The sequence below is a fragment of the Heterocephalus glaber genome, unplaced genomic scaffold (assembly GCF_053883595.1).
Source record: "Heterocephalus glaber isolate CG9 unplaced genomic scaffold, H.glaber_assembly_v1.0 deba00001719, whole genome shotgun sequence".
NCBI lineage: Eukaryota > Metazoa > Chordata > Mammalia > Rodentia > Bathyergidae > Heterocephalus > Heterocephalus glaber.
The window spans coordinates 2,369,857-2,389,454 of record NW_028258432.1 but is presented as its reverse complement, the minus strand read 5'-3'; the positions used below and the strand labels follow the sequence as shown (position 1 = coordinate 2,389,454).

The 19,598-nt window shown below is 34.6% G+C and overlaps 1 protein-coding gene across 13 annotated transcripts in view; it reads right to left on the bottom strand.

The window, feature by feature from the left end:
- Positions 1–19,598, bottom strand: part of Ift88 (intraflagellar transport 88) — a 132,045-nt gene that overhangs the window by 66,115 nt on the left and 46,332 nt on the right. For all 13 annotated transcript variants that reach the window (XR_002386189.2, XM_087199404.1, XM_087199409.1 and 10 more), the window contains 3 exons: positions 18,568–18,638; positions 11,607–11,693; positions 830–929 (listed from right to left, as the gene is read on the bottom strand). Coding sequence is in view for 12 of the 13 variants with exons in the window: in XM_087199404.1 (XP_087055530.1) it covers positions 830–929; positions 11,607–11,693; positions 18,568–18,638 (258 nt within the window). In the remaining variant the exon portion in view is untranslated. The remainder of the gene's footprint in view (positions 1–829; positions 930–11,606; positions 11,694–18,567; positions 18,639–19,598) is intronic.

Sequence of the window (19,598 nt, the reverse complement as noted above, 5' to 3'; positions counted from 1 at the left end):
ATATACAAGCAAAAGAAACACAAAGTGAAAGCAGTAATGTTGAAAAGAAAGCAGAAATGAAATTTAAAATAACGGTAAACTATTATTAAAAAGTCAAACATGCAAATGGAACAAAAGCAGACAGGAAAGCAGCAGATATAACATCTGTGTTAAATGAATTTGATCTGTGTAACTGAAAAAAGTCAGAGTTTAACCCCTGACGGACACAGTTTTAAAACACACTATGGCACTGCATTATTAACCCTTTCTCGAAAGACCATTTGGAAATAAAATGTTAAGAGAAAACTGGTAAACGTGGGTTTCTATATCTCATCATCTATAACAATCTAACTCATAACAATTTGTTTGGAGGGGCTTTGAGAGAAGGTCTTGCTACACAGTTCAGACTGTCCTCACAGGCTCAGTGATCTTCAGCCTCGCAACTGCTGGGATTACAGGCATGCACCATCACATCTGGCAAAAATTATTATTTTTTGACCCAAAGATCACTTTGGCAAGAGTATAAAGACCAGTTTACTTCACTTCACTTCCACTGTAAAAACAGGGAGCAGTCTGGAAACTTCTGAGGGAAAGTTCATCCGTGGAGTAGAATACGGTACGGTAATTTAGTGACCATATAAAGTAAGTATTTACATTTTAAGAAAGAGACAAATGGGTGATAATTAAAGATGAAAACAATATTAATGAAAATCTTGTTGATAGGAATACAAATTATTACTCAACTTTAGAATTATCATACGTAACATTATTCTAGAAAGAAGGTCCTTGTGCGGATTGCTTTGACCAATTAACATACGAAATGCCATTGAGAATTGGTTTTCAAACTTACTTGGTTAAAGTCTTTTTGTCTCAAGTATGTAATTGCTTTGTTTATTTCCAGATCATTGGCTAGCTCCACATACTGAGAAGCTTTCACAACCTCCACACACCTATAAAAAAGGGAAAGCATTAAAAAGTCACCTGGTTTCATTTTTTAGTATATTTATGTTGTTAAAGTTTTCTTAAAAGTGACCTTAGGGTGTTTTCTAGTTTTGTTTTGGTGTTGGGGATAAAACACAGGGCTGTGCATGTGCTAGCCAAGTGCTCTACAGTGAGCTACACCCCCAGCCCCAAAGAGTTTGTAAAGTGTAGAGTCCTCTGTAAGGTTGACCATTTGATTCCCTCCAGTGTACACCTTAATTCTTTTCTTCACCACTTTTCCTTCCCCTCCCTCACCTCTCCACCCATCTCTTGATCCCCTTGCCATTTGAGAAAGATTTATCTCTCTACTTCCTATTATCTATCTTTTATTTTGATCTTTACCTATAATTTAGGTTTCTCATATAAGAGAAATCATGTAATATTTAAATTTGTGTGTTTGATTTATTTACTTAACACTATGGTCTCAAGGTGCATTAATTTTCCTTCACCGACTCAAGTTTATCCTTCTTCATGGCAGAGTAGTACTCTATCATGTATAAATACCACATTTTCTTTATCCATTCATCTGCTGATGGACATATAGCCTGCTTCCAAGATTTAGCTATTATGAATTGTGCTGCTATAAACATGGGTATGCATGTATCACTGAGACATCATGTCATTTCTAATTACTCATGGCATTTAACTAAAAATTGGATTGATAGCTACATTCTCTCTTAAAAATTAACTGTTAGGCCAGGGATTTAGCTCAGTGGTTCTGCTGCCTGCCTCACAAGTGTGAAGTCCTGATTTTGATCCCCAGTACCAAAAAAAAAAAATTAATTGTCAAAATGATTTCAATGTATAGGAGGTGAAAGTGTTGCGGTATTTTTTCACTCTTAACACTCTCATGACAAAAAAATTTTATAGAACTTTAGAATATATTTAATTTTTTTATGTTTTACCTTGAATGGACTACTACAGATATGTTATCCAAAGCACAGAACATTAGGCACTGTGTTAATTCCTTTACAAGCATTCATAGCAACCCTGAAAGGTAAGATCACCTTTATTTTTTAGTGGGAAGGCATGAAAGAACTGTGATTACACAGGTAGAATAGAAGACTCTGTGCGCCCAATTTTTGCTGAGGCCAAAACCTACTGTCCCAAGACTAATGCTTTTCAAATTGAGGTTTTGAAACTAATTTAATGGGTTATGACCCTTCTTTTAGAAACAGAATAAGTGAGGCATGGGAAGATTAGAGTGATGCTGATTAAATAACATAAAATTTCAGTTAGAAAGAAGAATAAGTTCAAGAGACTATTGAAAATTATAGTGACTACATTTAATAACATACAGTATTGTCCATTTGCAAGTAGATCTTAAGTGTTCTCACCACAAAGAAATGAGTATGTGAGGTAATGCGTATGTTTAATAATAACTATTTCACAATGTATTTATAGCAAAGCATCATGTTATATACCATAAGTATATATAATTTTTACTTACCGATTTTAAAAAATAGAATAGGAAAAATATCAGAGGGAACTGTACATAATAAAGGCAAGGATTATTTCATAAAACCTGTTTCATTAAACAAGGTAAACTACTATTTCTTACTGGAAGTATGGTTTACTAGCCTAAGTCAGTAATTCAAAATATTTAAAGCAAACGATCACTTTCTTCAGACAGAATCTTTCCTTGAAAACATGGTATACAAAGGACCCCCTCTGTTTAGAGGGAGAGGGCTTGACACCCCGTCTGCTCCGTACCTACCCGAATGATCCTTTGTCCCCATCTCTACTCCAGTCTAGAAACACAGTAGAGGAAGTTCCTGGGACTCTGGGAGAATAGCTTTTGGAAACCACAGGGATGCATTCAGCAAACATTTACTGAATGTCTACTATATGTCAGATGTGATGTTTGGCACAGGGGCTGTAAGGATGAATAAAATATTTTTTCTGTCCTTGTGGAGAAAGCAGACCAGTAAAGTAAGTTCTGTGAGACTCTACACCAGGTTGGGAAAGGGTAGTCCAGAGATATCTGGACTCAGTTTGAAGGACAAGTATGAATACATTTGAGGAAAGGGGAAGGAAAGGCTTTTCAGGAAAAAGGAATAACAACTCTAAAGATATGGAAGATCAGGAAGGCTGAGAACATTTAAGAAACAGACCCAAGTATCATATGGGAGCAAAGAATGCTCATGAAGTAGAAAGAAAGATTTGAGAAGTAGGCAGAGGCCCACATCACACAGAGCATGAAAGGAAGGTATGGTACCTTTATGGCAAGGGAAAGAGTTACCTTCAAACTCCCAAGGAACCACTGGATTGTAAGCACATAAGCGATATTACAAATTCTATATTTACAAAAATCATTTTGACAGTAGCCAGTTAGGAAGAGTCAGGACATACAAAACAAGACACAAAGCTAGGTCCTAATCCAGCTGAAAAAGAACAAAAGTTTAAATCAATACAGTGGGTAGAAAGAGAGTAGGAAGTCATTTTGAGAACTACTCAGAAGTCAGTTGATGAGAAACTGAGATCAGAGAGAAACTTATCATCAGAGTTGCTGATCAGATGTAGAGGTGAGACAGAGGACACAGAGAAGTCTAAAGTGATACTCTGGACTTCTGGGTTAGGCAGTTGGCTAAAGGGTGACACCACTCACCTCAGATAAAGAATACAAGAGGACTAGGGTAAGGGAGAAGATATTCTTAGGGTTGAAAAAGCTGATTTACATACATAAAGAACATACAGGAAGATAGACCTAATTGTCCGTTAGATATATAAGCCTTCCATATAATACAGAACTCTAAAATGAACATTTGGGGTTTAGTAATACATAAGGACAGTTAAAGGGGCTGGTCTCAAAACATTTCTGACACCAAATGTGTGGAGTTTTTTCCCTACACCAAGCAATTCTCCAATTCTCTGAGAATATCACCTGAATGTCCTACAATTTAATCCGGTTCTGGCACTAATGTAACTAATTACAGTTAAGGGCTCAGTTCTGTAGGACTGCCCTTCACTTCAGACACTAGTTGAAAGTGACTAAGATAGACTGAGATTTTTAGAATAAATTTAAAGAGACAATGCAACTGTATGTGTTTCTTACAAGAGATATACCTTAAGAACATAGAAAGATGAAAAGGTAAAAGAAAGATGACATACCACAAAATCAAAAGAAAGCAGACAAAGCAAACTTTAAGACAAGAGATATTACTAGAAGTAATAAAGGATATTTCTTACTGATAAAAGGCTTAATCAGGGATATAGCCCAATTTTGAATCTGCACACGTGTAATAACATAGCTTCAAAGTATAAAAAGCAAAAATTAATAAATCTAAAGGAAGAAATGTAAAAATCTATAACCATAGTAAAAAAAAATTAACTCATTTCCATCAATAGTTGAAAGAGCTAGCAAACAAAAATCAATAAGCATAAGAAGATCTGAAGAAAACAGTAAGAAACCTGATCTTACTTAGGACATTAATCCCAACGATAACAGAACATGTGCTCTTTTCAAGTACATTTACATCATGTACCAAGACTCAACCAATTTCAAGGAGTTGAATTCATTCAGTATAAATTTCCTGATCAAAATTAAACTAAAGTAGAAATTAATAAGAAAAATGTAATAGAAAATGCCCAACTTCTTGGAAGCTAAGCAACAACAAGATACAAGGTTAACACACAAAATTCAGTTGTATTTGTACATGCTAACAATGGACAACCAGAAAAGGCTACCAAAACACAATTACATACTTGAACACTTAGGAATAAACATAATCTAGGAGGTAAAGACTTATAGAATGAACATTACAAAGCACTGCTGAAAGAAAACATAAATAAATGGAAACACACTCCATATTCATGGACCAGAAAACCATATTGTGAAGATATTAATACCACTTAAAGCAATTTGCAGACTCAAAAATCCCAATAACTTTTTTTCTATCAAAATGCCAATGACTTTTTTTTGCAGATATAGAAAATCCTATCCTGAAATTCACATGGAATTTCAAGGCACTGAGAATAGACAAAAACAATTTTGCAAAGAACAGCAAAAGCTGAAGGACTTACAGCTCCTGATTTTAAAACCTATCACAAAGTTACAGTAAATCAGAGTAGTGTGGTCCTGGCATAAAAGCAGACATACAGACCAAAAGAGAATTCAGAAACAAACTCTTGCATATTATATAGATTCAGCTTGATGTGACTGCAGACAGTTGAATCTTAACTACTACGACTACCCCAAAAAACCCAGACTGATTTTCCTCACAGCTTCCCATCATCCTATAGAAAGACAAAACCAGTAGAGTGACATAGGGAACTTTATAACCAGATCCTTCTTTTCAGCAATAAACTAGATGTCCTAGCCAGTGCACTGCAGTAAGAGAATAAACAAATAAAAAGAAGCATAAAGAGCAGATGGAACAAATGTGTATGTACATACTCCAAAATTATCTAGAAATAACTATTCAAATTAAGTTACTTTATTAAGGACACTGGGTAAAATACATAAAAATCAATTATACATCTATATATGAGTAAAACACAAGTAGAAAATTAAATTTTAAAAATGGAATATTTATCTAGTACATAAAAAATCAAACAGGAACAAATATAACAAGATATATGCAGACTTCCGGACTTAAAACTTCAATATATTATTGAAAGAAAATAGGAAGACCTAAATAAACGAAGGGATATGCCACATTCACGCAATGCCACACTAAGCAGTGTAAAAACGTCAGTTCTCCCTGCCCTGATCTATTGATTCCAGTGAATTCTCAAATAGTTTCCCACCAAGTCAAGAGAATGAGGAGATAAGCCCCAGGGAGGGAGAGAACAGTTATAAAACACACAAAGGACTGTTGCTTAAAATATGCAAAGAACTCTGAAAACCAAACAATAAGAAACCAAACAAAAATTTTAAATTGGGCAAAAGATCTGAACAGATCAAAGAAGATACCCAGTTGCTAATAAAGTAATGAAAAGAGACTCAAAATCATTAGAGAATTCCAAATTTAAAAAATAATGCAATTGTTTCTCTTATATGAAAAACCAAAGTATAAATGAGGAGCAAAATAAAGTCAGATATTAGGAAGTAGGAAGAACTTGTTCAAATGGGAAGGGGAACAAGAGATGAGGGAAAGGGAAGGGAAAAGGGATTTAAAAGGAAAAAAAGAATTGAAGGAAAAATGGAAATAGAGCATTTGTAAATTGGGAAAGGGGAAGGAACAAAAAAAGAATTAAGATATATAGGCAAATGTTCAAATTGTCCACAATGAATGTGATCATTATGTATTGTAAATATATACTAATAAAAAAATTAAATTAAATTTTTAAAAAAATGCAATACCACTGTACACTATATACTCATTAGAAAAGCCAAAATTCAAAACACTGACAGCAATAAATGCTGTCAAGGATGTGGAGTAACAGAAACTCTCATTAAAGGCTGGTGGGAAGGTAAAATGATACAGACATGTTAGAAGACAGCAATTTCTTTAAAAAGTAAACATACTCCTATCACATGATCCAGCAATCATACTCCATGCTATCTACCATAAGAGCTGAAAATTTAATGTTCACACAGAAACCTACACATGGATGTAAATAGTAGCTTTGTCCATAATTGCCAAAACTTAGAAACAACAAAGATGCCCTTTCATAAGTGGATGAGTAAACATACATAAAATGAAATATTCAGCATTAAAAAGAAATGAGCTATTAAGCCACAAAAATACATGCAAGAACTTAAAAACATGTTATTAAGTGTAAGAAGCTAATCTGAAAAGGTTATACACTGTATTATTTCAACAATATAACTTTCAGAAAAAGGCAAAACTATGAAAGCAGTAAAAAGATCAATGGCTGCCAAGGCTTTAGGGAGAAAAATGAAAAGATGGTGTACGGGGTATTTTTAGGGCAGTGATACTGTTCTGTATGATACTATAATGGTGGATACATGAAATACACATTTGTCAAAACCCATAGAGTGCACAACACAAAGAAACAATCCTATCACAGACTATAAGGTTGGGGTGATCATGACGTGCCTGTTGCAACAAATGTACCGCACTACTGTGGGATGTTGACAGTGAGGGAAGCTGAGGGTGATGTGGGAACTCTCCGTACACTCTGTTAAATTACACCGTGAATCCAAAACTATTCTCCCAAAATTAAGTCTATTAATTTTTTGAAATCCCAGTTTTTGGGTAGAAATTGGCAACTAATTCTAAAATTTATATGGACATGACAAGGGCTAAGAAGAGTCAAGGCAATTCTTAAGAATTAATGTGGAGAACTTATATTACCTATCCTATTCCATTCAGGCTGCTATAGAAAAACACCAAAAAAGTGGTTAGTCAAGAAACTACAGAAATTTATTTCTTACAGTTCTGAAGACTGGGAAGTCCAAAACCAAAGTACCAGCAGTCCTGGCAAGAATCTGTTTCTTGGCTTACAGGATGGCACCTTTTCAGTTGTACCCTCCTAGCCAGCTCTTCAGGGCGTCTTCAGAAAGGCACTAATTCAATTCAGAAGCATTCTACCCCATGACCTAACTAACTGACCCCCAGAGACAACACCCCCTTCTAATACTATCATTTTGGGGGTTAAGATGCCAGCATATGAATTTGGAGAAGACACAAACATTCAGATCATAGCATTATCAGATTATCAAGAAATATTATGAAGCACAGAAACTGTAAAAATGGGGGCTTAGTGCAATAATAATTATGGATTAAAGATTTCATAAACAGATCCATACATAGTCACTTATGACATTATGGTATAGTACAAAAAGCATAAGCTTTTCCATAAGTGATACTGAGTCAACTGAGTAACTCTACTAAAGAGAAGAAAAAGAAAAAAATCTTGACCTTACTGCACACTGTATACAACAACAACAAAAAATTCCACACAGATCATTGAAACACGAAGGGTAAAACTTCTGGAAGAAAATACAGGAAAAGATTCTGTGCATGGTTTCTTTTACTTTATAAGGGTCATCCATGTCCTTGCATGTAGTTGTGGTTCTTCATTTTCACTGCTGTTCATGATGTTAATATATCACGATTTATTTATCCATTCTAATCTTAATGGACATTGTGGTAGCTTACAGTTTGAGCCTATTATAAATGCTATCAATATTACTAAACAATTGCACATAGCATTGGTGGATGGTCCCTTCATTACTGCTGTGTATGTCCCTTAGGCCCAATCCTCAGGTTCAGCTTTAATAGCAGAAGAGCAAGGGAATGATTGCCAAGGAAGTGGGGACAGAGGGAAGGATAGTGACTCACATTAGGAACTTCTAAAGTACTTCTAATATTCTTTTTTCTTTAAATTTTATTTATTAGGCTAGGTAGTGGTTATATGAGTATTTGCTTTGTGACATTGAGCAGATGTTACTGTTTTGAACAATATTTGTACGTGTTTTATATCCTACCAAAATGGTTAAAATAATGTAATCATTTACAAATAAGTTAACAGATACATAGTAAGAAGGCCAGAAGAATTTATACTGGAAATCACAATTCAGGACTCCCTCTGTTTTTCATTAAAACAGTTGTGCAATATATGTGAGCTTCCAAACCCAACTGAATATTAGAGCTACTAGGAAAGCACTGGGAAAACTATAGATGTTTCTGTCCCATTTAAGACTGACTGAATCATCACTTTTAACAAGTTTCTCAGTGGCATTCAAGAACTAGCGCACAGTGTAAAGTGATGTTTGAATGTTGGATATATATCATAGAACCCTCATGAGGTGTTAGAAATATCAATACCCGAGTTCTACCATCCCAAATTCTGATTTAATTAGTCTAGAACACAGCCAAGCCCTTGAGAATTTTTTGAATCCCTTGATGATTGTAACATGGATCAGAATGAGCCCAGGGACTTGATAACCAGGAAGCTGCTTACTCCTAACCTCAGAACCCTGAACCAGATCCTCAGAGGAGGAGGATGAGGACAATGAGAGAAGCTGACCATCAGCCTTTTATAAAAAGATTTTTTTTGCAGTGCTGGGGGTCAAACCTAAAGCCTTCTGTGCACACTAATCCCTATCTATATTTTTAACAAGTAACCAGGGCAATTCCACTGAATACAAAGTTTAGAAATCACTGACCTTAAAAAAGAATAGAGAAGTTATGTAAATTACCAACTCCCCATGAGGAATATGATCATTATGTACTACGAACATGTACTAATAAAAATAAAAACTGAAAAAACAATCATTGATCTTAACTATCTGTCCTTAGGTCAGTGAACTTCTACAACTCAATTTTAACAGCTACAGAAAAGGCAAAGATCATATTTATCTCCATGAGATAAGATATAAAACAGTCTAATAAAGAATCTGAAACAAAGCTGTGTTCAATAAATTTAAACTAAACTAAAATATTTTTTGCCACAATTTAAGGTATCAGGCCTGAGCTACATGTTCATTGAAAACTTACCCAGAGAGAAGTAAATTAATGATCCTATTTTTAGGGAATATAAAACTGATGGGTTCATAGTTAGCTCTCTAATAATATCAATCAGCTTTTGAAAGCTGGGTACTGGCATATTACAGATTTTAATAGGCTGAAATATTTAACAGCCAGCAAAACACTAGCAATCATTTTTTATAGTCCCGTTACCACCATTAAAAATTTTAAATAGAAACTAGCTTGAAAACATTGGATTTGAAAGGACAGAAAATAGTCTTTTAACTTTAAAACTGCTTCTTTCTAACTGAATAATTTAAAATATAAACAACTGCCTAAAGAGCTAAATTAAACAGAAGTCTCTATATTAGCTACTTTCTTATTTAAAATATCATTTAAAAATTAAACAGAACAAAAATTAAATGGCTTAATTTAAGTCTTTTCATTTAATTTGAAGTCCTAAACTTTTTTTTGGTACGAGGGATTGAACTTGGGACCAGGCACTTGCGAGGCAGGCAGCGGAACCACTGAGCTAAATCCCTGGCCCTAAAGTCCTAAAATTTCTCCAAACATTGAAAAGATGTTAATTATGTGTTAAAAAGTCTGTTCTTTAATTTTCTGCAATTAATCAAATACGTGAAAAAATTAAACAAGGTGAAAACATAACACTTGTACTATGAAATGTTTTCCTATAAAGTATTTTTTATCCTCATAAGCTCTAAAGTTGCCTTCCAAGAACACTGTCCAGTATTTTAAACTATCTGTAAGCACATTTATGTGCATAGTTTTATATGTACATATATATATGGCTTTTAACATGTATACATACATAAAATATATATTCATATACATGTACACAGCTACTGCAATTTCTGAAAAAGTTATATAAGAAAGTTTTATAAATATATATATACATCTTTTTTTGTTTTTTAAGACAAGGTCTCACTAAGTCGCCCAGGCTGGCCTGGAACTTATGTTCCTCCTGCCTTAGGCTCCCCAGCACTGGAATTACAGGAATGCATGATCATACCTGGCTACAAATATTTTTTTCTTCAAAGTTACTAAAATTTAAGTTTGCACTTGACTTTCATGCTGAGATCTAGCAAAATCTCTGAAAAACTGCCAGCTCCAATCTAAAGAAATGGATGCCTATCTAGTTTACACATAGGAAAATAAGAAATTTTTTAGGTTGCAAATGAAATCTTGAAAATTCCTACAGTTTTAATAATCATAGTAAAAATATATTAAGCTCACTATGTTCTTTGGATTTGTATTAAAAATGTTGAGCTGGAATAAAATAATGTGAGGGTAAATCTGAAACTTCAGTAAAAGAATGAGAGGGTTAAGTCTACTTAAATTCTTTCTTTTACTGCATCAGCATCCATACCAAAAAGCTGGTTCCAAAATTTATATTTTTAAATAGAAGCCAATATGTTCATTAGGGACAGATTTGGATTCAATACTGAAGAATAATTTGATAAACTTTAATGATGTTAAAAATAAACAAATGAATCAGACACCAGAAGAGTCCAAGCAGAAATTAAATCATAACCTACACGAAATGCTCATATACTGGGTGGCAGAAGAGAACAAATTCAACCATTTATTTATTCAACAAATTACCTAAGATTTTCCAACTCTAAAACTCAACTCTTGTCTAGGAAATACATTACACATCAAGAAACAGCAGGGTCTTCAGATGTGAAAGCTATTATTCAGATGGAAATTTTTTTTCTTAAATTCTTTTATTGGTACACATGGAAATTTTTTTTTTGGTACCAGGGATCAAACTCAGGTCCTTGAGCTTGTAGGGCAGGCAGCAGAACCACTGAGCTAAATCCCCAGCCCCCAGGTGGAAATTTTTAAATTTTTAAATTTTTAAATTTTTCTTAGCCTTTTGGCTAAGATCAAGTACAGTATCAGATGGAAAGTTTAAAATTACTGCCAAACATGAGAGAAGATTAAAAAACGAGGGCACAAATTGCAATTTATACAATGGAAGCAACTTACACAAAGGAAGCAATCATAACAAATGGTACCACACTTGCCTTAGTCCCTAATCACAAAATGACATGAACAATAAGAGAATTATCTTAGAACTTTTATAATGGCCTATATTAACCTTAATATATAATATTTTCTGCTTGATAAGTACAAGTCAATATTCATAATCACTTTTTTAGTAACAATATAAATCTTAAATCAGTAAAAATATAAATTACGAAAATACCATGTTCATACAATTTTATTGAATTTCTCTCTTACCAGTCATAACCCACAGCAAAAGATGTCTCAATCACAGGAGCAATAAGTTTTGCAGCTGTCATGATGTATTTTTCTGCCATGGCTTTCCTAATATTAAAGAAACAAGTTTTATTTAGAAATATGATATAAAATGCTAAATTTATTAAAATTCAAGTGTAAATATTATCTGTCAAAGCTAATGTAGCAGAGAAGCTTATTAAACAATGGACAACTACACACAAAATATGTTTGTAAGTCAGGTTAAAAACCATAACTAGGTGAAGGACCCTAGTTAACAAGACAGACTCCATATTGCTGCTGAACGACCCACCTGCCTGCCCTTTAGATGAACTCAAAAGGAGGAAGCTTAGAAACCTCCTCCCCTTAGAGTCTCTTGGAAACAACAATTAATCAACTATTGTTTTACAAATGTTCTAACAGCAGGACGTTCTGCTTCTGTGCCTTTTGCTTGCTTTACTAGTTCTATCCCATAGGGGGGCCTAGAAACTGCTGGCCTCAAAGGTGTATAAAACATGTTTGTCTCCCCCCAGTCGGGGCTCCAGTCCGATGCTGGGCTCAGAAACCATCCCTGCATCCCTGGGATGAATCCCACTTGATCAGGGTGTATGATCTTCTAGATGATCTTCTGCATTCCATTTACCAGTACCTTATTAAAGATTTTTGCATCTATGTTCATTAGTGAGATTGGCCTATAGTTCTCTTTTTTGGTTAGGTCTTTCTCTGCTTTAGGGATGAAGTTAATGCTTGCTTCCAGGAATGAATTTGGGAGTATTGCTTCCCTTTCAATTTCATTGAAGAGTTGAAACAGTAGTGGTAATAGTTCTTCTCTAAATGTCTTGTAGAATTAAGGAGTGAAGCCATCAGGCCCCTTGCTTTTCTTAGTTCGTAAGTTTTTAATTAAGTTTTCAATTTCATTGATTGATATTGGGTTGCTTAGAATTTTTAGGTCATCTTCCTTCACCTTTAGTAATTCATATGTATCTAGAAATCTGTCCATTTCTTCTGTGTTTTCCATCTTATTGGTGTATAGGTTCTGGAAGTAGGTATTGATGATCCTCTGGATTTCTGCTGGGCCTGTTGTAATTTCACCCTTTTCATTCCTAACTGCATGGATTTGGGCTTTTTCTTTCCTTTTTCTGATAAGGTTGGCTAAGGGTTTGTCAATTTTGTTGATTCTTTTGAAGAACCAACTCTTTGCTTCATTGTTTTTTTTTTTTTTTTTGTATTGTTCTCTTAGTCTCCATTGCATTGATCTTTGCTCTGATCTTTATAATTTCCTCCCTTCTATGGGCTTTGGGCTTGTCCTGCTCTTCTTTTTCTAGAAGCTTGAGGTTCAGCATCAGGTTGTTTAATTGGGCTCGCTCTGTTTTCCTAATATGAGTATTCACCGCTATGAATTTCCCTCATAAGACTGCTTTGTGTTCTGTAGATTCTGATATGTTGTACTGTCATTGTCATTTAATTGTAGGAACTGTCTGATTTCTTTAATTTCCTCGGTGACCATTGGTTATTCAGGAGTGTGTTGTTCAATTTCCATGTGTTTATGAAATTCTTGTGGTTTCTTTTGCTATTGATCTCCAATTTCATTGCACTATGGTCTAACAATATACAGGGGATTACTTCAATTCCTTCTCACATACTTAAACATGTTCTATGATGAGTATGTGGTCTATTTTAGAGAACTACCCATGTGCAGCTGAAACAAATGTGTATTCTGATTTCGTGGGGTGGAATACTCTGTAAACATGTTAAGTTCATTAGTTCAAGAGTTTGACTGAGTTCTAGTATTTCACTGCTTATTTTTTGTCTAGTTGGTCTATCTATTTGTGACAGTGGCATATTGAGGTCCCCCACTACTATTGTATTAGTGCTTATTTGATTTTTCATGTCTGTTAGTATTTGTTTTATACAGTTGGGGGCACTAGTGTTTGGTGCATATATGTTTATGATTGTCATCTCTTCCTGTTGGATTGTTCCCTTTACAAGGATGTAGTGTCCTTCTTTGTCTTTCTTAATCAGCGTTGTTTTGAAATCCATTTGATCTGAAAAGAGGATAGCTACTCCTGCTTTTTTGGGGGGATTCCTGTCACATGGAGTATTATTTTCCACCTTTTAACTTTCAGTCTATGAGTTTCTTTTTGAATTCAGTGTGTTTCTTGTATGCAGCATATTGTTGGATCTTGCTTCTTGACCCATTCTGTGAGTCTATTTCTTTTCACTGGTGAATTGAGATCATTAACATTGATGGTTATAACTGATATGTATTGACTTATCATTGTCATTACTTTTTCTTTCTATTGGATTCTCCCTCTTTGCATTTAATTTGTTGTTGTGCCCAACAGATTCATTCTGCTGGGCTTCCTGGGGTTGTGATCCTTATTGCCTGTTCCTATTGTCTAAATATTATCTAAAATTTTTTGGAGTGCTGGTTTGGTATTCATGAAGTTCCTAAGGTGCTCTTTGTCATGAAAGTAACTTGTTTCTCCATCAATTTTGAAAGACAGTTTTGCATGGTACATCAATCTGGGTTGGAGGTTGTTTTCCTTTAGGGCTTGAAATACACCACTCCCAGCTCTTCTTGCCTTGAGGGTTTATGTTGAGAAGTCTGGGCTTTCCTTTGTACGTGATTTGTTTCTTTTCTCTAACTGCTTGTAGAATTTTGTTCTTCTGTTGGGTTTCTGGAATCTTAACAATTATATGCCTAAGTGTAGATTTGTTTTTGATCATGGCTTGTTGGAGTCCTATATGCCTCACTTATATGTATGTCAAATTCTTTTCCCTTGCTTGGGAAGTTTTCTGCCATCACTTCTGTGAAGTTTTTGTATGTCGTCTGCCCTCTCTGTTTCTTCATTGACTTTGATCAGTCTTATGTTATTCTTTTTTGCATCATCTAGCAGCTCCTGGATTGATTTCTTCTGGTCCCTTACTATTTTAAAGAATTTTTTCTTTTCCTGGTCACTAATTTCAATCTTATCTTCTATATCTGAAATTCTGCCCTCACATTGGCTCATTCTGCTGCATATAGTTTCAATGGAGTTTTTAATCTCCGAGAAATCTGTTTGCATCTGTTTTATGGATTCAATTTGTTTCCTATGTTGGGATTCCATCACGTTCCTCAGATCCTCTATTTTTTTATCTGTGTCCTCTCTAGACTTATTAATCATGTCTTGCACTATAGGCACAATCTCTGCTGTTATCTGAGAAATTATTTCTGATTTCATTTTTTCCAGATTCTCTTTTGCTGCCAGTTCAGGGAGTTCAGGTGGTTGAGTATCAGATTGTTCCATCTCATTTCCCTTTCAGGTTGCATTAGGTGATCTGGGAGTCTGGTTGTGAGACTTAAAGTGTCTTCTCATTTCAAAGGTGGTGGTGGGGGATGTGTGCTGCCTCCTTGGCACTGAGGGTGGTCGAATGGTGGCTTGGAAGGTTCACCTCCTCTATGCTGGGGGCAGTTCTGCTCCTTGGCACTGGGGGCTGTGGTACGGCAGCCCAGAAGGTTCACCTCCTCTGCCTAGGTTTCATATTTAAGAAATCATTGCCTAACCTAAGGTCAGCAATATCTACTTGTATGTATTTTTATAAGAATATCATAGGGCTGAGGATTTAGCTCAGTGGTTCTGCTGCCTGCCTCACAAGCGGAAGGTTCTGAGTTCAATCCCCAGTACCAAAAAAAAAAGGGTATTATAATTTTAGCTCTTATGTTTAGGTGTATGGTCCATCTTGAGTCACTTTTTTTTGCATGGAGTGAGAAAGAAGTCCAACTTCATTTCTTTGCATGAAGATTTCCAATATTCCTAGAACACTTGCTAAGATGATCTTTTCCCCCAAAAGATTGTCCTGGCACCTTATTACAATTGTGAAGGTTTGTTTCTTGACTTTAAATTCCACTCTACTCATTTATATGGTGTCTTTTTGCTATATACTATATTTATGCTAGTACCACGCTGTCTGGATTGGAGCTACTTTGTAGTTTGAGTCCTCCAATTTTATTTTTTTTTCATCACTGTTTGGATCCCTTACATTTCTGTACAAATTTGAAAATCAAACTTTCTACTAAAATAGTATTGGGATTTTGATAAGGATTGCATTCAATCTATAAATTTGGTGAGCAATGCTGTCTTATTAAGTGCACAGTCATAAATATAAATGTCATTTAGCTTCTTTAAATTCCTTCAACAATGTTTTATAGTTTTCAGTGTTAAGTTTTGGATTTCTTTTGTTAAACTTATTCCTAAAAATATTTACACTATTGAAAATAAATTGTTAATTTGCAGGGATGGTTCATTGGTAGTATATAGTATATTTCCATACTACATTACCGATTTCTGCATACTGAGTTTTTATGTGTTGAACAGAATTGGTGAAAATGGATAGCCTTATTTTGTTTGTGATCTTAGAGGGAAAGTATTCAGTTTTTCAATATTAAATATATTAGCTATGTGTTTTTTGTAGATGGACTTTATCAAAATAAGGAACTCCATTTTAGATTTCATAAAAATTTCAGTTTTCTTTGAGATTTAGTTCCATATTATGTAGGTTTTGTCTTCCATTCTACTAATATCTTACTTACATTAATTTTCACATCCTAAACAAATTTTGCATTCCTGGGATAAATCTTAATTGATCATGGTGTGCAATTATTGTCATATCTTGTTAATATTATTTTAAAATTTTCACATTCATAAAATATTTTTATGTGATCTTTTTCCTTCTTTTTGGTATTTCCTTTGATTTTGGTTCAGGATAAACTAACTTCATAATTATGTAAAGCTGATGTTAATTCTATTTTTTTAGAATTCTCTATCAAGATCATCTGAGCCTGGAGGTTTCTTTCTCTGGAGCTTTAAAATTATGTATTCAATTTCCTTAGGATATATAGAGCTATTAAAAAATCTCTTTCATATTAGATAAGTTATAGTAAAATGTTTTTCAATGAAGTGGTCCACTTCACCTAACTTGTCAAATTTATATATGTAGAGCCATTTGCAGTATTCTTTTATTAACCTTCTGATGTCTTTAGGGTCTGCAGTGGTAAGTCTGTTTTATTCCTGGTACTGTTTTGTCTTCTCTCTTTTCAGTTTGTCAGTCTTTCCAGAAGTTCATCGATTCTATTTTTTTTTCAAAGAAGCAGTTCTGTTTCACTGATATTTTTCACTGTTTCCCTGTTTTTATTATCAGTAATATGTATGATGTTGTTTTCACACTATGAATAAGGTGGTATTTTTCTATGGCTCCTTTCAAGACTTGTTTTTGAGATGGTCTCACTTGGTTGGTCACAGTGGTCTTGAACTCTTAGGCTCAAGTAATCATTCTGCCACCACCTTTCAAGTGGCTGGCTCTCCAGAGGCAGGCCATTGCACCCAGATCAACACCTTCAGTGTCTAATTTTTAGGCACTTACAATCATGGTATATCTATCTTGACAATGAATTCCTTAGGTTTATCCTATTTCAGGTTCACCAAACTTCTTGAATTATAGATTTACTTTTCTTGACAACTTTAGTTATTAATTCTTTAGTTCAACCCTCTTCTCTCTTTCTTGGATTCTCATGACACAAATGCTAGATCTTTTGTTAGAATCTCATGGATTGCTAGACCTCTCATTTTTGGTTTTGAACCATTTTTTCCCTATTCTTCAGAATAGGTAATTTCTGTTTTCTATTTTCCAGTTACTGAAACTTTCTTGTTCCCTCCATTCCACCACTGAGCCCATTCAATGAATTTTTAAATTTCAATCATTGCATTTTTCAGTTCTAAAGTTTCCATTTGGTTCTTCTTTGTATCTTTTATTTCTTTGCTGAAATTCTCTATGTCTTTTCTGAGGCTATTTTTGTTTTCTGAGGCTATTTTAAAAAAACTTTTAAGCATTCTTATAATTGCCTGGTTCCTAGCAAGGAGCTCCTAAAACTTTTGGGATGCCCTGAGTGGTGTAAGTGTCTTTTGTTATTCACAAGACCCCCTTTTTTTTTAACCATACCTGAGTTTATGCTAATGAGGTGACTATTTATTGGAAAGCTTCAGGATGGAGCTGGGTACCAATGGAAACAATCAAGAGATTACAGGATTGGAATTCCAAGTCTCCTTCTTCAAAATCCAAGGAGTGAAGGACTAGAAATTGAACTTCAGCACTAAAGGACAATGCTATCATCAGTCACGGCTGCCTAATGGAATTGCAGTTAGGAGGTCTTTCAGCCTGGTGAACACACAGAGGTCCAAGGAGGGTCGTAAACCTGCAGAGGGCATGGTGACACCATATCCCTTCCCACATACCTTGCCCTATATATCTCTTCATTTGGTAGTTTCTGAGTTGTATCCTTTTATAATAAAGTGGTAAACATAATTAAAGTGTTTTCCTGAGTTCTGTGAATTCTTCTAGTAAATTACTGAACCCAAGAAGAAGGTAGTAGGAAGCAGAGATGCATAGCCAGGAGATCAGAAGTAGGGGACACTCATGCTTGCAGTGACATCTGCAGTGCAGGCAGTCTTGTGGAACTGAGCCCTTACACTTGGGTCTGCATGAACTCTGGATAGTTATTGTTAAAATTCAATTGTTGGACATCAGTTGATATCCAGAGAATTGGAATATTTAATCTTAATATGCCATCAGGAATAGACTGTAGTACCACATTAAAGAAAAGAAAAAGTCAATAAAATTTTTTTCTTTTGGATTTGATATCTAATTGGGAAGCAGGACAAAAATACATTAAGACATAGTTTTGAAATTATGTAAAGAAAAGAGAATTACAGAGAAATGATAAGAATGATAGAATAATTGGGATCAGCATGAGGACTGGAACTATTCTACAGGAGAAAAGAGAATCCAACAAAGTACAGAAATGGTTATATGACAGTACTATTCAAGAAATAGACTGAAACAAGGTTTATAAGAAACAATGAGAATGCACATTTAATCATTTTATAAAATCAAAACTACATCATTACTGGCCCCATCACAGTATTACCTTTCACGTTCCATTTGCCTGAGATGATCATTTTTTATAGCTTCAATCACTAAGTTAGTATGAGGATCATCCTAGGAAAATAAAATTGAGGAAAAACAGTCAAAACTAAATACCAAAAATTTAGATTTCTAATCAAAATCTCCACAAACTGGAGGTTTTGTCATATCAAATGGAAAGTAAATTAATCTTTATTTTCCTTTTCTTATTTCTGACTTTATCATATTTTCCACTGAACTAACATAAATTCTGAACAGCTGATAAAAGGTCAGGCTAGGCAGAATAGGAGCAACTGTATAGAAGCTGCGGTAATTATGTGATAATACAAAAATTCTAATTCAAATATAAATGCTTTCATGATAATCAATTGCTTAATATAATCCATAATTAAACTCCCTATTAAGAATACAGATGGAAGTTGGGCATGGTGGTATACACCTAAGTCCTATTTAGGAGGCTCAGGCAGGAAGATTATGAGTTCAGGGCTGGCCTAGACAATATAGTAAAATCTTGTCAAAAAAGAGAGAGAGAGAAAGAAGGAGAAAAAAAAGAATACAGATGGGGCTGGGATGTAGCTCAGGGGAAGAACTCTTATCTGCCATGCACAAGGCCCTGGGTTCAATTCCTACCACACACACACACACACACCCCAAATAAGGTAATTTTTCACGACACATATTTTCTCAATATGAAAGTGATAGATAACAATTAGCATTTAGCTAGTACTTACTATGTTCTAATTACTACTTTGAGCATTTTACATGCATTAACTCATTTAATCCTCACAATCCTATAAGGCAGGATATTAGAATTAGTCCCAATTTTAGGTGAAGGAACTGAGGCACAAAGAGAGCGAGAATTGTGTAGTAGAGCCAAGTGACTGGCTTCAGAGGTCTCACTCTATAACCATTAGGTCCTTATACTCTATTCATAAAAATCTATTAACTCCATGAAACTGAAGATATTATACCATTTTGACCTATAAATAAAGGTAATTTTATATGAGTTGACTTGATGTAAAATAATACCACAGA